This window comes from Vigna unguiculata, chromosome 3, assembly GCF_037176805.1.
Source record: "Vigna unguiculata cultivar grain cowpea cultivar isolate G323 ecotype 2 chromosome 3, ASM3717680v1, whole genome shotgun sequence".
Lineage (NCBI taxonomy): Eukaryota > Viridiplantae > Streptophyta > Magnoliopsida > Fabales > Fabaceae > Vigna > Vigna unguiculata.
The window spans coordinates 36,628,431-36,647,235 of record NC_140794.1 but is presented as its reverse complement, the minus strand read 5'-3'; the positions used below and the strand labels follow the sequence as shown (position 1 = coordinate 36,647,235).

Sequence of the window (18,805 nt, the reverse complement as noted above, 5' to 3'; positions counted from 1 at the left end):
CTCTTGCACAACTTTCTCTGAGTAACTCCATAATTCCAACTTTAAACGATCCCTGAACATCCTTAATTGATACTCATAAGAACAACACTTTTGTTGTTTAAAAAGAACTGGTTGTCGTAGTAATCCTCTAGGTCGTGACTAAAATAGTTCTTTTCAAGCACCTCTTACCCTTCCTAATTATCACTTGTCATCATCCCGCTGCACTACTCTGATCAACACAAAAAGTCACTTATTTGTTTACTCAAAATGATGCTCCTTTCATGTTTACCGTGACAAGGAATCAATCATCGTTGAGAAACCTTCCTCCAAAACTTCTATGAAACTTGCAAAACTCTTTGGACTCCCTTGCTTATACCCTTAACATCCTATTTTCTCAGCATCGCATCCACCCTTTTTTTTAAACCATATGTCTTACTAGTTACTCCAACCTTTGTCAATACTCCTCTTGAACATTCTAAAGACTCTCTTCATATTTGGAAAACTCGCCGCTAAACCTTGATGATACTGCTAACCTGTTTGAAACTCCTTACCTTCATCATGTTCCCACCCTTTAAAACCATAGGCCAAAAAAAGTCTATCCTCCCACTACCTCTCCTTTAAGATTCACCAAACTTGCAGTCATCCTTGTGGTTATACTTAGTATAAGCCATTACTTCTCCAACCTCTCCCCCACTTCAGTATTTACTTCTAATTCTCAGTTGGAACCATCCAATTAGGAACTATTGGCACAAGTCTTCCTTCAGACACCAATGCAAAAGTGAACTCCACCACACCAAGGTTTAAATTATAATACTTGCTTTAGAACATGTCTACAAACTCTTCTACTACCAAGATCCTTTGCGTTTATTATTCACTTTCCTTTGTGGGCCACTTTACTTCGAACATCCATTCTCCTCCTAACTTGGGTAACTGCTACCGCTGAGAAGACCCGACTACTCCTTACTGAATTGATCTGGTATATAACTCCTAATATACTTCCTTCTCCTATAACATCATTATACTTGGCTGATCTTCAAAGCTCTACCTCCCATAAGCTTCCAACTACACGTCTGCTTTCCCCATACACTTCATGGACTCTGTAAGACCCGTGAAATTTAATTAAATAATAAATCTAGGTCGTAGAAGCCTTTATGGCATTAAATGTTAACTCTCATGACGTGGAAAAGTGCTAGCTCAAGCGGTTGAGAGTACTTTAATTGTGTGAGAGGACTTAGGTTCGAGTCCTATGTATGCCAATTATGTGTTATTTATGTGATTTTATAGTTTAATATATATATATATATATATATAATCATTTTGGGGAATGATATAGTAATTAAATTATATTAGTTAGCATGAAACATGAATTGGCATGATGGTTTGGTATTGACTTGGCATTTCAGGGTTGTGGGTTCAAGCCTTAGGGAACCCAAATTGAACTTCATTTTTGGCTATTTTGGCTTTGGATTAGAATTTGAAGGGTTAAAGGAAAACTCTAATGGACATGGCAGCCAAGAGTGGCTGAAAAACAGAAGTTAAATAGGATATTGAATGGTAATTAACTTAGGATTAATGCCATTTTCGTTTTCTCACATTAAACCCACTTTAAGACCACTTTAAAAGGGTATTTTGAGGTAGGAGAGAAGGTTTTGGTTGGGCTATAATTGGGGTTGCAGAAGAGAGCACGAAATTGTGAGTTTTTGGTGAGTGTTGCGTAAGGTTGGGGGCTGAGTTGGAAGAAGGGCAAGAAGGCTAGTGGCGATCAAGGAGGAAATAGAGAACTTATCAAATTAAGCAATGAATACATGTTAGGGGAGTTCTCACTGCTTGTTTTTATTCTGTTATCGATTGATTATATGATCTGAACCATAATGAAAGAGTAAAACCTGTGTATTCTCGTTTTCTTCGCGTTTCTTGATTTTTCCAGAAACCGCCTGGCGGCAGTTCATGCGCCGCCAGGCGACCCATGTGTGTAAGCCCTATTTCTCTGGGTTTCCTTGAACCGCCTGGCGGTTGTGCGTGGTCCGCCAGGTGACGCTTCCTGTTTTGGTCAGTTCTGGTTCGTGGTGAGTTTTGTGATATTTGTGATGTTGAAAATAATTATGTAAGCATGCGCAGATGCATTTAAGGGAGAAAACCCGCTTGTGAATTGAATGGTGTGTGTAAAATTGGTATGAATGGGAATTCCATGTGGGGTTGGGGTCTATGGGGTGAGAGATGATGAAATGTTGTGTTGAGTTTGATCTATTGGATTGCTTGTATGATAATGGTATGAACGTAAACTGACATAGACTCGGATGATGGAACCACTTATATTTTGACTAAAAATGCGGATTGGTTTTGGTAGTATAAGTGGGGTGTGGGGAAGCCACGAAGAGTGCAAATAGACCTAGGAAAACCCAATTTTTCACGCACCGCCTGGCGGCAGCCTTAGCGCCGCCAGGCGACCCATGAGACTAGCAGAAAGGTTGTTTTGGGTATGTTCGCATGATGGGAGTGGTTGAGTGGGGAATTAAATGCGTCGTGGTATGTGATAGATTGGAATTAGTAAGCATGATAAGATTAACTGGCTAAGTTGTAATGTGTAATGTGAAGTAGAAGGGCATTCATAGTTAATTAAATTGTATGTTAAGAACTGAGAAAATGATAGGTGCAAAGTGTGTAAAAATGCTTATCAGATTTATACTCACGAATGGACTATGGAGAGTAATGTTTCGAAGTGATGGAGATTATATGCATCCTTACTTGTGTATTCCAAAAGTACATGTATATTATTGACAATCTGGATGGCATGTTATATTTAATTGTTGGTTTGCATTGATAAAATTTTTGGAATATATTGAGTGGAATAGGATAAAGTTCAATTCAGTACATAAAAGAAATCATGGTGTGTATAAATGAGAATAATTGTCCTATTGACTTGATTAAGAGGTGTGCATTGTGATCGAGTCATTTTAGCATAAATGGATAATTGTACATGTGATGTGAGTTATGAAATGTGTGATTTGAGGTCCCTTAGGACCTGTTTAATATGCCAAGAAACCAGTAACATAGCGCTACTGGTATGGCGCCTAGCGGCGAGAGTGAGCTGCCAGGCGGACAGAACACAAATTAGTGGCAGTGGCCACTGTTGACGCTTGGCGCCTGGCGGTAGGGGGAGTTCTGCGAAGCGGTATTGTATAGCAAAGATCCTGAAGGAGCAGTGGCGCCTGGCGGCGCGAGACAGGTGCGCCAGGCGGTGGCGGCGAGTGGCGCCCGACGACGTGGTGGAGTCCGCCTAGCGGTGATGGTGCAGTGATGATGCTGCAGGCGCGTGGCGCCTGGCGGTGTGTGATGCCCGCCAGGCGGTCTGGACCCAGTGTTTGCCTGGCGATGTGAGATGCGCGCCAAGCAGTTTTGGTTCAGTGATGGTGCGCGAGGAAAGGTTTCTACACAACTTTAGGTGAGGTTCATGATGCGAGGCTTTGGCTAAGGGTCCAGTTACGAGTATAACCCGTATTGGAGTAACACGTGACCACTCTAGGTTGTAGCCTGGTGGTTTAGGAAGTCCAGTGGAGTGTGTGAGTTGTGGCTCGTACGGCGAGGTTCGGGTGATTGCCCTCTTCAGAGTATTCTGATAGAGTTTTGGTAGTCTAGAACAACTACAAACTTTATGTTTGTTTCGGGGAGCTCCACTCGGTGTCACGGTGAGATGTTGTGACAAGGTTATTCCCACGTGTGGACTATCAGGTGGTGGCATGTAGTCGGAGGGGCGAGTAGACACTCGTGTAGCAAAGATCGATCATCGTTCTCACCTAAAGGGTATAAAAATGATAGACATCTAATGGAAGTAGAGAAGTACGAAAAAAGGGAGAATAATACTAACCCGGGTTTAAAATGTTTTGATGTTGTATTTAATATTTTATTGGTTGGTTTTATTTAAATGAGCTCACCCTATCTGTGTGTGTGGCGATGATCATGTAACTTGTTACATGGGAGCATATGTTGATGCAGGTGAGCGGACAGGTACATAGAGACAGAGTGGGGATCTCTTGGGGATTTTCTCACTAGTTTATTTTATTGGACTATGGAGTTATTGTAATAATTTTATAGACCATTTTAATTGTATTACAGTATTAATGCGAATTACTTTATCTGTTTTGGCGCATTGAACTTAAGGTTTTAAATATTTCATGCGTTTTGGGAAATGGTTGAATAATAAATGAGGTTGTTTTATTGAATTTTATTTTTGTTTTATTTTAATAAGTAATTTCCGGCTAGGACGTTACAGACTCCACCCTTAACCTTAAACCTCCCACACTGTTCCACTTTGAATCTTAGACATTGATGAAGGATTATCTTGTTCCTTTTTAAGATTATTGAATATGGTGTGAGTTGATTAAGAAAGCTAAGTGAAATCCCCACTGGACATTAAGATAGCAAGCTATCTAGATGTGAAGGTTCCTTTCACAAAGCCCAAGAGAAGAAGATGATGGATTAATTCAAAACAAAGAGGAAATGGAAAGTGTAAGACCCGTAGAATTTAATTAATTAAATAAATAATTAATTAATAAATACGGGAGGGGTAATAATTATGACATTAAATTATGGTTGGTATGACGTGGAAAAGTGCTAGCTCATATGGTTGAGAGCACTTTGATTGTGTGAGAGGACTTGGGTTCGAGTCCTATGCATGATACTTTTGTGTTATTATTATTATTTCAATCTATGAAAGCATGTTCTGTTATGATATGATGCTTGAATTGTGATGGTTAGCATGAAACATGATTGGTTGAAATGGTTATGCACTTGAGTGGTAACAAATGGGTCATGGGTTCAAACCTTTGAAATTCTAAATGGAAATTATGCTTGTTTTTATTTTGCTAATGGTGACTTTAGAGGGAAATGGGAAAGGTTAACAGAAACCATGGGAAGCCAAGGGAGGGCTGCATTCACCATTCATGATGAGAGATGGATGGTTATTAAAAAGTAAATGAACATAAATTCGTTTTAATGTTTTAAGTAACCTAAAGTACTAGTTTAAAAGGAAAAAGTTGGAGTTTAGGCAAGGTTTTGGCAAGGCTGAACTTAGACTTAGAAAAACAGAGGCAAGGGTGAGTGAGAGGGGTCTGACGTGAGGGAGTTGAAGGCAAAATTGAGAGAAACCAAGGTTGGCTATTGGTGATCAAGGGAGAGCTTCATCAATTGTTCAAATTTAAGCTAAGGATCCAGGTTAGGGGAGCTGGTCTCTGATTTTATTATTCGTAATTATAATTGCGTGATTAGCATGATAATTGGATATGTGATTCTATTAAATTCTGCGTTTTCTGGTTTCTGGGAATTTTCCAGAAACCGCCTGGCGGACAACACATAGCCGCCAAGCGGCTCATGTTATATTAGAGGGTTTCTGGGTTACCACGAGGGACCGCCTGGCGGTGATGCCTTATACCGTCAGGCGACGCAAACTGATAATGATTTCTGGGTTTTTCCTGATGAACTGCCTGGCGGTGATGAATACCCGCCAGGCGACGCGAATGGAATGGGCTCGGTTTTGGTGTTCTCTGTGTTCTGGAGTAATTCTGATCGGGAGAAAATGTAGTTACAACAAAGGAACGAGGAATTGAGTCATTATATTGTAAGAATCCATAGGGTAGAATGCCAATATGATAAAGTGCTATGAAATCCTTGTTTGATCGAACACTGTGATATCCTGTGGTATGATGGAACGCGGAGTGTTATGAACTGTCGTAGAAACTGATGATTAATGGGACTAGATTTTGGTTACTCTGAATGTGGTTGGAACCTGAATGGAGAATGAAGAGAATTATCAAAGTAGGGTAATTGGCAGGGGCACGGGTTCTGGAAAAGAACCTGGAGTTGGCAGATGGAGTGTACCGCCTGGCGGCACGAACCTTGCCGCCAGGCGCTGACGCGGAAGTTTCCACACCGCGTTGACGAGAAGAATGCTGAGGGGTTGGAAAATTGGTCTGGGAAGAATTAGTTCATTAAGAGGAAATTGGGGTCGAGAAACTAAGAGGTCATGAGTTGTTTTATTATGTTGCAGTCAAGTATGTTTGGCTAGGTCATATGAATAATCGAACACAAGAGTTGTCAATAACCAGAAGAAAGCTTAAGTCGGGGTTAATCAGATGGTTTGATTATTGATAGGTGAGTGGATTGGGATAGCGAGTATAAGGATTTAAAATGTTAGGGGCATGGGAGGAAGCGTTGGATTAACATATAAGCAAGCCTTGAAGAAAGAACCGTGAGCAAGTTACTAAGTAGTACATTGTTAGGGCTTAGAGTATTGAACATAATACTTAAATTGGCATTAGTCACTCTGTTAAGTCTAAGGTTTCAGGCACGACTCATAATCACGTTTTAGAATAGGGATTGTTGGGATTGAGGACATAGATGGTTGGAGTACATTATTACTGACTGAGTTATTGAGACACAATATGGTAAGGTAATATGGTAAGTTTTACATTTAGTGCCTGAAACTCATTGGTATTGAGATAAATCTGAGATAGAGAACCTAAACCAGTAGAGGTCATTGTACTGATACAGCGCCTGGCGGGAGGTAGCGACTCCGCCAGGCGGTAGAGGAGAAATCAGAGAGAGTCTGATGGAACAGCGCTTAGCGGTCGAACCTGTGGCGCCAGGCGATAACGGTGCAACAGTGAGCCATGTTACATAGGCGCCGGGCGGTCAGAATAATACCGCCAGGCGGTACCTGCTGCGAGATGAATTTTGAGGCGCTGTGAGGCTGGCGGTACGCGACACCCGCCAGGCGGTCTGGGAGCTGGCAGCGCCTGGCGGCACGTGTCCCCCGCCAGGCGACTTATATTGCTGCAGCTTTGAGTTTTAATTATGAATTCGTGATCTACAGTGCGTTTAGTGATGCTTTAAGGGTGAGATTGCTGGTGTTCCTGGAGTTGTGGCTCGGAACGTATCCCTTGAGTTGTGGCTCGGGATAGGGGTTAAGCACGTGGTATTCCTTGAGTAGTGGCTCGGAATAGCATCTCTAGAGTTGTGGCTCGGGATGGCGGATGAACACGAGAAACCCTTGAGTTGTGGCTCAGGTTGTCGAGTGTTGCCGGTGTGAGTGTGCTGGTTGTGGCCAGTACGGATGGGTCCGGATAGATTGCCCTCCTCAGTTGTTGGCTGACGAGTTTGGTAGTCTTGGGACGATACAGACTATGTTCGTATATGGGAACTCTACCTGGCGTTGCGGTGTATGATCCGTAGTATGTTTTCCCGCACGTGCTCTATTGGTTGTGGCTGATAGGTATGGCAGCAAGTCACCTTGAAGAAATCCTTAGACGTTGTAGAACACGAATAATCTGATTGGGGGTCAGATGGTAGAAATTAAAGAACTGGGTAATGTGATATGTTTATGTTATGTACGATATCTTGTGTTGATATGCTTATGTTTCTGCAACTTTATTCATGTGATTTAATTGTTAAGCTCACCCTATCTGCGTGTGTGTGGCGATGATCGTGTACGCGGTACACGGGAGCAGATTCTGTTAATGCAGGTGGCTCAGGTGCAGCTTAGTCGCGAAGAGGGGTTAGATGTGGGGAAAATGCTTATGTTTCTTTAATTGCCTTTGAAAACAGTTGTAAACCCTGATGGGTAATTTTATGACGTGTTGTTTTGGTATTCATAGACTTTATGTGATGTTTTAATAAAGTTTCTAAATTTTCCCGCCGTTTTGGGAAAATGAAGTATTATTAAAAGCACGTGGTTTTATTTATTTCAATTATTTATTTATAAATCAGTAATATCCTGGCGGGATGTTACATTTGGTATCAGAGCAATGGTTTTCAAAATGATTTTTTGGGGTCTATGGGGAGTGAGCATACTGTGTTACGTTTGCGTGACTAATTGTCTATGTTATTAGTTTATTTCTGGATATGAAATCCTAATATGGGCTGTGTGTGTGAACCAGCTGTAATATGTGGCGTGCACGAGCTATGGCTAATAGGAGGAGGAGGAACACCGCTGGAGCTGATGACATAGCCCAGGCGATCCATCGTATGGTGGACGCGATGCAGCCCATAGCGGTGCCACCCAGAGCTGTAGTGGCACCTACCCGGCCAGTAGCTATGGAAGATTTCATGAAACACCGGCCGGCCAAGTTCTCTGGCAAGGCCACTCCTGATTAGGCAGATGCCTGGATGCGGGAATGTGAGAAGATCTGTAGAGTGCTGGGATGCACAGATGAGCAGAGGTTGTTGTTTGTCACGTTTCTTCTGGTGGCAGACGCAGAGTATTGGTGGCAGGGGATGCAGCAGTTGATGCAGACCCGTGGGGAGCAGGTGACGTGGACTGCCTTCAGGACGAGGTTCCTGGAGAAGTACTTTCCCGACAGTGCGAGGCACGAACGGGAGGCTGAGTTCCTTACTCTTCAGTAGGGGACCATGACTGTGGCGGCCTACATAGAGAGGTTCGAATATCTGGCGCGTTTCTACACTCCAGTAGTCACCGAGGAGTGGAGGTGTAGGAGGTTCGAGGGCAGATTAAAACATGAGATACGCCGCTTCATTGTGCCACTTCGGATTAGAGAGTTTCCAATTTTGGTCGAGCAGGCCAAAACTGTGGAGTAGTTGGAGACCGGGTCGAGTAGTGGAGGGAAACAGCAGAGGACTACCCCAGATGTCAGACCTCAGAGGAAACCTTATAGCAGACCGCCGACTACCTGGGGAAGATTACGGTGTTATAACTGTGGCGGGGAACACTTGAGGAGGGATTGTACTAAACCTGCCAGCAGTACAGGTGGAGGCAGTAGTACTGGTAGGTGCTACGTATGCCAGCAGACAGGGCACTTTGCACGTCAGTGTCCTAACAAAAGACAAGCTGGTGGTGCGCCAGCTACGAGGCCAGTAGGAGACCGACCCAGAGCACCGGGGCGTGTGTTCGCCTTGACGACTACAGAGGCGAAACAGTCAGGTAACCTTTTGTAGTTTCTATGTTTGTTGTGTGACCACGAGGTAGTAGTGTTGTTCGACTCAAGAGCCACTCATTCGTTTGTGTCTAATGAATGTGTGAGGAGGCTCGGGCTCACGATGCGAGAGCTGGGGTGCGAGCTTTTAGTTGCGACGCCAGCGTCTGGAGAGGTATCCACCACTTCTATGTGCGTGGGGTGTCCTATGGAGGTGGCAGGCCGTAGGTTCAGGCTGAATCTCATATGCTTGCCGATGCAGGGTTTAGATGTGATTCTGGGCATGGATTGGTTGTCGAGTAACCATGTCGTCATTGATTGCGGGCAGCGCAAGATAGTGTTTCCTGATACGGTGGGGTTAGAACTTATCTCGTCTAATCAGGCGGTGAGGGAGATTGAGGCTGGAGCTACATGTTACATGATTGTGGCTCAGGCAGAGAAGATGAGCACGGCCGAGCAGATCAGCAGGATCCCGGTAGTGGATGAATATGCAGATGTATTTCCGGATGAGATTCCAGAACTATCGCCTAGTAGGGATGCAGATTTCTCCATTGATCTCATCCCTGGCGTTGGGCCAGTTTCTATGGCACCGTACAGAATGGCGCCTGCTGAGTTAGTTGAGCTAAAGAAACAGATTGAGGATCTGCTTGAGAAGAAGTTCATCTGACCGAGTGCATCACCGTGGGGAGCACCAGTTCTGTTAGTGAAAAAGAAAGATGGTAGCTCCCGGTTGTGTGTTGATTACCGGCAGCTGAATTAAGAAACCTTTTGTCTGTCACCCTTCCTTCCCCAAACCTTTAGAATTAAGAAAGGAAAAACAACCTTTGATCTAGTCATGAGTGTGCACCCCCATCACTTTATCAAGACGTTTTCTGTTCTTAAAACCTTTGGTTTCATTGACAAACTCGACTAGACTTGACAACTTACGCCCGCAAGGCATGACAAACCCACAACCTCAGGTCATCCTAAGGACGAACTACTCTGATACCATTAATGTAACACCCTATTTAATTAATAATGCTAATTAAAGGAATGCCATGCAGAATAGTATTAGAAACAAAGTTCTAAAGTATAGACACTACTCCTCACAATTATCCAAGAGAAACTCAAATAGGAAAAGGGCACACCACGATGTCAATAACAAAGTAAAAAATAAATAAATTAACAGTATTTAGAATTAAAGCCTAAAGACAACGAGTACATGGGCCATAGCCCTAAGGAAAAGCCCAGCCAACAAAATCCAGCTCAGACAAGCTATGCAACGAAACCTCACATCTGCTCACATCAATAAATTGATGACATCACAAAAAGAGAAAACCACACATACAAAATATACAACAAACAACAGAAGGGTAAGCCAAAGCCGAAAAATAACTTATCATGCAGTTACATACAATTTCACATTCCAAAATAGTATGCGTCTACCGAACATGTTATGACTTTTCAAACAATACACTAAGACTCAGACTCGACTCATTCAGATACATATAATTAGTCGGATTCAGCGGATGCTTGCACTTGTGGTGGATTTCCCTGCTCACCCCCGAGCCAAGTGTTACAATGTCTCAATCCCCCACACACAAGGTTAGCCCTTAATGAGTTTCAGGCCTCATGCTACTCTCACCACAAGAGTCAGTCCGCTCTATGTGAGACTAACTGACTCCTTAGAGCGTCAGGATGCAACCTTACCTTGAATCCTTACTAAATTACATAGATGGGGCACCACCATGAACTCCCACTAATAGGGGTCATGGAATTACGTCCCGACCAACTAAGGCACCACCATAAAGTCTCACCTAGAGACCCATGGAATTACATCCTAACCACATACCAATCATATTCCACCAACCAAGTAATACTTCTCATGCATATAAATCTCATGCCAACCTTTTAACCAATCCTCATGCATATTCCATGTTAAAATTTGCACCAACTCATCATTCTCAAACCATAAAATATTGAATTGTATTTCATACCGATACCATCCCACTTTAATTACCAACCATCTCATTTGTTTTACATACTAAGATCACCCTAATACATCAATCCAATTCATAACCACAAATATTTCATGCATTTCACAAGCCTCATGCTTTAAATAGAGTAAATCAATCAATCAAACAATCAAGCGAGAGGATCTCGCTCAATCCAAGAGCCCTCGCTCAAGCGAGAGGGGTGCCCTCGCTTAAGCGGTAGACTCTCGCTTAGGCGAGGTCGCGACAGAGGGCCTAGGAAGTTTCGTGAATGCTCGCTTAGGCGAGGCCATCTCGCCTGAGCGAGATGGTCTTTCACTCAAAACACAACTCGCTCGCCTGAGCGAGTATTCGAGCAAAACTCCTAGGCGAGGTACTGCTACTCTCGCTTGGGCGAAAGTAACAGTTCCCTCCCACTGTTCTACGCCTACCAACCAGAAAAACAGCCGAGCACTCCCATGCAAATCATTCATACACAAATACAATCACTTTCCATATTATTTTACACACGAAAACAGATGGAAACAAACCACATACTTCAAACACAAAAATGGTCTAGCTTCCCTTACCTGAAATTAAGCTAATAACAGATTGTGACCCTTAAGCCAATAAACCCAACAACTCCAAGAGCAGGTTTACGAACTGGAACATCGACACAGAGATAATAACATGGTTACTACTGTGAACCCTAATAGAAACCACGAAAACAAACTTAGAAAGGGGGGAGTGTGGTTCAAGGACCAACTTACGTGAGGCGAGGTGAGCTTTTGAGCTAGCACGAACAAGAGGGAACCAAACCCTAGCAAAGCTTCTATTGAGAGGGAAATGGGAGAGAGTAAGGTACTATTTTCGCAAGAATGGCAGAAATGAAAGGGGTTAGGCTGCCTTTGGGGCTTTGGATACCCTATGGGCCAGTCCTTAGGCCCAACAAATGAGGCTAGGCCCCTTTAAATTTTTAGGGCAGAAAATAGGGTTTTACAGGTCTCATTTAATCGAGGCATATAATATTTTATTCCTCGGCTTTCATTTAACCAAAGGCAATAAGCCTTCCAAGGGTTAAAAACCCAAATTGCGCCAGTCTTCAGCATCTTCATTTGGTTCGCGATGGTTGTTGCTGTTAGTGGTGATGCTTTGCAAGTTTGCAAGGGCCGCCACGGTGGGTTGCAACTGCGATGTGTTTTTTGTAAGTCTGTAGTTGCAATATACGATATGTGTCTACTCTATGGTGGCTTGCGAATAGGAGCATTGTTGGCGTTCTCGACGTTGCTGGATTTGGAGCATCGTTGTCACTAATGCAATGGCAACATTGGTGACACTGATTTTTTTTTAAGTTGTCTTAGGCCTTGATTGACTTTGAAACCGAGGCAGTAAGAGCTAAATATGTCTCGGTTCATAACCGAGGCAAAATGGTCACCCCTTTTTTCCTTGACTAAATATGTCTCGGGCCTTAAATCGCGGCCAAATGGTCAAAATAACCGCGGTGGAAAACCTTGCATGAACTAGTGAGTGAATTTGAAGATGAATTTTGTGGAAGTTTGTTAATTATTTGAATGATATGATGAATAAAATAAAAAGTTATATGAAAATTACTATATTACCTTGATGATAAAAACAATATTGAATGACTTTTAGATCAATTAAAATATTAAATATGAATAAAATTTATTTAATAAATTTCAATTAAAAATAAAAAAAATAAATCAATGATGACAATTTAATTTTTATGTAAAGTATATAAATTTTTAAATCATTTTTAATTATTTTTATTTTTTTAAAATTAAATAATAATATATTCAAAATTAATAAAATTTAACTTAAGTATTTTTTTTATTTTATAAAGTATAATAATAAAGAATAAAATATAAAATTAAATATATATAAAGAAATAAAATTATTAAGATATTTTTTTTATTTTCTCTCTCATTGTCTTTTGAGTTTTTAATATGTTTATTCTTCTCTCATGCTTATTTATTTTCTTTTGTTACTAAAAAAAAATTAGACATAAACTTAGTATTTCTATCCTCGTTTTATTTCATATTTTCTCTTCCATTATTAAATATTCCTGCAGAGAACAAATAAGATATGTGAGACACAAGTATTACCTTACCCTGGTCCGCCATCTCCTTAGTAGGCTTCTTCCCGGTTGATATATATCGCTTATGGGTATCTCGGAGTGGTCGGTTTGGACCCGGGAGGGGTTACCTGCAGAAGGGACTCTGAAACTCAGGTCAGTGAAATCTCTCAAAAAGTCAAATATGGTGATTAGGGAAGTAATGAATGCGTACCTTTAATTCACGGGGTCTATGCGTATTTATAGATTATTAATTATATCTGGCCACGTCATGGACTGGGCCCTGTTAGGGCTGTAGGTGGGCTTGGGCCCTAGCGCAGGCCCTTAGTTTGATTATTGTGGGCTGGTGAATCTTATTGAAACGTTCTATTTTTTGCCAAGTCCTTGGTTATTTTCGTGGAGTTGTCGGCCTAGGCCGGTTACCCTTTAACGGCTTAGGCTGCTATTGTTGTTTTGGCTTGTTTTATCAATGTCGCTTCTTAGTGGTTTAGTCTGGGTACCTTAGCAGGTGTATGGTAATTTCTATTATTCGGCTTAGGCCAACTAGGTGTGGTACATTAAATAAATAAATAAGGTAACTTTTTCTTATCTCGCTTAATAGTGAACTATTTATTTAACATTTAGCATTATTTTTTATCTCATGACCTTTTTGTATATTCATTTTTTATTAATATAGAAGAAGAAACAATGTACTATGTGATTTTTCATAGTTGATTTTTAATTGTAACTTGATTATCATAGTTTTTTTAGTAATTATGTCTCTCAACTTTTGATTAGATTATGATAAATTATTTTTTAGTCTTAAACTTATTTTTTAAATAGGTATATTAATGAAAAATAAAAGAATAAATTTATTTGTTAAAATTGATAGAGAAACTACTGGTGAAGATGAAAACATGATAATATGGTTATTTATCGCATAACAATGAAATGAAAGCTTGTGAATATTTCTTGAATCAAATGCATGTCATAAAATGGAAGACGAATATTTTGCAGATAATATGATTATTTGCATCAAAAAAAGTTAACTAAAAAAATTTAATTATAATTCAATTACCATGAGTTCAAAAATATGAAGAAACGATAGACATTCCTTTAGATATGTGTAAGATAATTATAAATGTACTAGATTATGTATTCATTTTTATTGAATTAGTCACAATAATATTCAATATATAAATTTTGAGTATATTATTTTGGCTCCTCCAAAAATTTTGGTGAAGATCCGCCACTGTCTTTGACTGAAAGCAAAACAAAACAAATGAAAATATCAACGTCTAATGATAAGGTTATAAATGTCAAATTACCATGAATTCTTCCAAATATGTTCTCTTATGAGGAGATGAGATTTGAAATGTTCATAAATCCATCTTTGAGAATACGTGTACGTCCTCTAAAAAGAATACAATTTTTTGAACATCCATCTTAGTAATCCTTCTATATGAAGACACTCTTAATGATAAAGAACTTTGGTTTAATGGTTATATATATATATATATATATATATATATATATATATATATATATATATATAGTCTTACAATCTACAATTATATAGAAATTTGGTTTTATTTTTACATTTGTTACTTTTATATCATACCGGTAAATAATGGCATTATTTTTCTGAGTGTCCAATTTTTCTTACGTTGTATTATTTGCTTTGTTTTATATTTTCTTTATTTGAAAAGTACTTTCAAATAATAAATGTTCTTAACTTTTCCATTTGTTGCAACTAATGATGTAAAAAAGATTCACAGATGAAACCCACAACGGTAGTGGTGGATTTTGATCATTAATCTTGGGAAGCAAAAATAACATACTAAAAAATTTATATATTTTATCATTATCGCTAATATAACAATTTGAATATGTAATTTAATGTGTATATATAAAATAAATCACAAACTACAAGATAATTCCTAAATAATGACAAATTTTAATGACTAAAAATAAGTAGTCATTGTAGTAATCAATTTAGATACTAATTTTAAAACTAAAAATTATTGGTAACTAAAATAATTTCTATTATGAATAAAAAGTTATAATTAATCTCTACATTGGTAACTAAATAGTTTTTATTATGAATTGGTCAATAACATTAGTTACTAAGGTTTTGGCTACCAAAGAAATTAGTCTCTCAATTGATCTTTACACATAATTTGTGTCATTAAAATTGTTGATTATTTAGGATAAAACATCTCTTTAAAAAGATTACCAAACTTTTAGCAACCAACTTGACTCTTTCTCTTGTTTGTCCTCATAATAACTGAGAAGTTGAGTGGTGACAAGCCATTCTTCGCGCGGAACTTCATTCACGGTCTCTGTGTATTTACCTGAAAATAAATTTCTACTAAAGCTATCATTATATCTACCCACAATGTCGACATCTCTATTTGGTTTTTGCAGTGGATTAAAGTGGTGAAATGATGCACATGGAGATGGTGAACATGCAAGCAATGGTACAAAGGGAGTTTCTTTGAAAGAAACATTATCAAGTCTAAAAAATTGTACTAACATTAAATCCAAACTTTTACTTTAATAAGTAAATTAAACCATAATCACCCATGGTATCTATAGTACATAAGTTCAAATATAAAAAAAATGGTAAAATGTTTCTAAAATTAAGATTCCTTTCAATATAGTATATTTGCATATGGCTTTTTTATATGTAGTTTACTAATAAGAACTAAATTAAAAATGTTGGGAATTATTGTCATCAAATGTTTTACTAAATATGTATTATTTTTATAGAAAAGTAATCTAAGCATAATTTGTTACATTTCAATTTATTTCATAAAGATTAGGCCTCAAAAGTTTATACTTCTCCACAACAAATGTTATGTTATGGAAAATCCATAAAAATTCAGTACAAGATTATCTTCAAACACAAATGTAATAATTGTAGAAAATGGGTAAAATTCAACAAGGGAGAGTTGAATAATCTTTTTAAAACTTTTTGTAAATATTTTGTGATGATACGTTGTCATATGATAGTCTTACACTTGACAGGTAATCTGTCATAGACTTTCAAATAACTTAGCTTGAAAAGATTTGTAATATAAACAAGACAAGGGAATAATGATTACTTATTATTTTATCCTAGTTTGTTTGTTAGGACATACTATATTTAGTTATTCACCAACTTGTCAAGTTTTACTAGGTAAATTATTGTTGCAAAGTACAAATGAGTATTCTTTCGAATTGTAGTTACTCGTTGCTAATTCAGATAAGTATTTTTTTTTTTTGACACTTAGCCACTTCTTGCTAAATTTTTTGAGTATTATTTCAAATAATGGTCACTCCTACCTAACCTCGTCAAATATTCTTTCAACCATAGGTCACTTTTGGCTTAATAGGAGTATTCTTTTGACAACAAGCCACTCTTGACTTAATACAACTATTTTTTAAACAAAAATCCACTTTTATCTTAAGATAGAGAAAATGTCTTTATGGTTAACATATCATAGGTTTCACTCACCAAAAAGGATTACATCTTTTTGACATTTTCAAGGTTAAGTTTTCTCTATAATTTGCTAAAGTGAACACAAACAATGTTCTTTCCAAAACTTTTTAAGCACAAAAGCTTTTGGCAACATTTCAATACTTTTTCAAATCTTGCTTTCTTTTTCTTCTTCAAGAAATATGACTTTAGGTAGGCATGACGAATAAGAGTCATTGCAAATCTTTTTCCTGTCCATTGAGTCAACTTCATAATCACTTGAGAGTCTTCCTTGCTTTTAATGAGCTTTGTAGTGAATATGCATTAAATGCACTTATCTTCTTCAAACAACATCCTAATAGCTAGTTGGACTTATTAAGTCTTAATTAAATAGCCTTTACTTGAAATTACGCAAAGGGAATATCTATATTAAACATATAGTCCTTTTCAACTTTAATAATATAAGCAATAAGGAGTTGAAGAAGCAAAGTAACTTTAACTTGAGTTCAAAGATATTATTGACGTGATAGAAGCTTTAAATGGACCCTCTTTCCCTATACATATAATAAAATAAAGGGTTAATTCTTAAACTATAACGTAAAATTGGATTTTGTGTCTGTTTCAAATTTTGATAGTGTTTGATCCCAAACTTTAAGAATGAATGAATACAATCCTTGTTACAAAATGACATTATGGATTTGTTAATGTGACTAATAATGTTGGCATGCGTAAGTCCACATGTTGACCATGTTAGCATGTGGATACATACGTGTCAACATCATTTGTCACATTAATAAATCTTGAACGTTGTTCGGTGACGAGAACTACAACTATTTCTTTATAAAGTTTTGACACCATACACTATTAAAACTTCACATAGTTTAAAAACTAGAAACACATTTAATCCTAAAATAAAACTGTTCCTGCGGAGAACAAACAAGATAAGTTAGGCACAAGCGTCACCTTACCCATGTAGTCCACTATCTCCTCAGTTGGTCTCTTCCCGGTTGGCATATGTCGGCTTGGACCCAGGAGGGGTTACCTACAGAAGGAACTCTGAAGCTCAAGTAAGTCAAAGCTCTCAGAAGGTCAAATCAGTGATTAATGGAGTAATGAATGCATACCTTTAATTATTGGGGTCCACGTCTATTTATAAAGCATTAATTATGTTTAGTCATTCTATGGGTCGGGCCTTGGCTTGGGTTTTGGCTGTAAGTGGGCCTGGGCCCTAGCCCAGGCCCTTATGACCTATTGAATGCTGGAGGGTTTTCATTATACTGAGTTTATTGGAGTAGTCGGCCCAGGCTTTAATCTTACCGGTTCTGCTGGAGTAGTCGGTCTAGACCGGCTACTTACCTTGACGACTCATGTTGGTTATCTGAGGTGCAGGTTGTTCTTCTAGATGTTTAGGTTAGAACTGGTAAAACTTAGGCTAACTCGGCCTAGGCTGAATACTTGACTGCCTTGGTGTATATATATTGTTTACTTATTTGGTCGAGTTTGGCTAGGTGTGGTACAAAAACAATTATCGCAAAAAATAAACACTCATTTTACCTGTTCAAAAACTTTGTAAAATTGTTTCCTCGAACCGATAATACAAGTAATACTCAAGGTAATATTAACTAAAGAAGTGAGAATTTTCTTTTATTACTTATATGTTTCAAGATTCTTCATCATTAAGATTCTTCATCATTAATATAGTACATCTTCCATAACAAAAAAAAGTACTTATCAAATATGAATGTATTGATATGGAAGAGTTATCTAATTTTTTGAAAAAATATCTAAAATAAAGAAATCTTAAGAAACATCTACAAAATCAAACCTATTCATCGATTATAAAATTCGTCAACCCTTTTCAATAATCCTTTAAAAAATTGGTAAAAAATATATGTTTAATGATTTAAAAAGAATTCACCAATCATGATTTTTTACAAAAGATATGTTAATTAAAAAAAATGAGTGTTGACATGTAAAAGCACATATTATTACGTTAGTCAATTTTGTTTTATTCAAAATTAATATTTAATGATTTTTTATTTCTTGACTAATTTGTTCTGGATCGTAAATAGTGTTTATTTAGTTTATAAAAAAAGGTTAAAACATGAGAGGAAAAGAAATATAACATATGTTAATATATTTTTTTAATTATCCATAAAGTCTTACTTGTCTCGAATAAAATTGTTTTTAGTAAAAGATATAGTTGTAGTGTAAATTAAAATGAAAATCTTACAACTAAATTAGTGGAAGCTTACTTAAAAGAATAGGAGTTTAATATCGATTTTAATAAAAACGGAAAAAGCTCCCGGCGAGGATCGAACTCGCGACCTTTCGCTTACGAAGCGAACGCACTACCACTATGCTACGGAAGCTATTACTAAGATTATTAAATACTTTTGGTATTAATATTATTGATTAT

The 18,805-nt window shown here is 38.1% G+C and overlaps 1 protein-coding gene and 1 non-coding gene across 2 annotated transcripts; one reads left to right on the top strand and one right to left on the bottom strand.

Annotated features, from left to right (window-relative positions):
* Positions 1-9,027: 9,027 nt before the first annotated feature.
* LOC114175332 (uncharacterized) lies at positions 9,028-9,570 on the top strand. The gene has a single exon (XM_028060112.2). It carries the CDS (start codon positions 9,028-9,030, stop codon positions 9,568-9,570), a length of 543 nt encoding a protein of 180 aa, XP_027915913.2.
* A 9,116-nt stretch (positions 9,571-18,686) lies between these two features.
* On the bottom strand, positions 18,687-18,758 carry TRNAT-CGU (transfer RNA threonine (anticodon CGU)). The gene has a single exon. It is a non-coding gene; the product is annotated as a tRNA-Thr (tRNA).
* Positions 18,759-18,805: the final 47 nt, after the last annotated feature.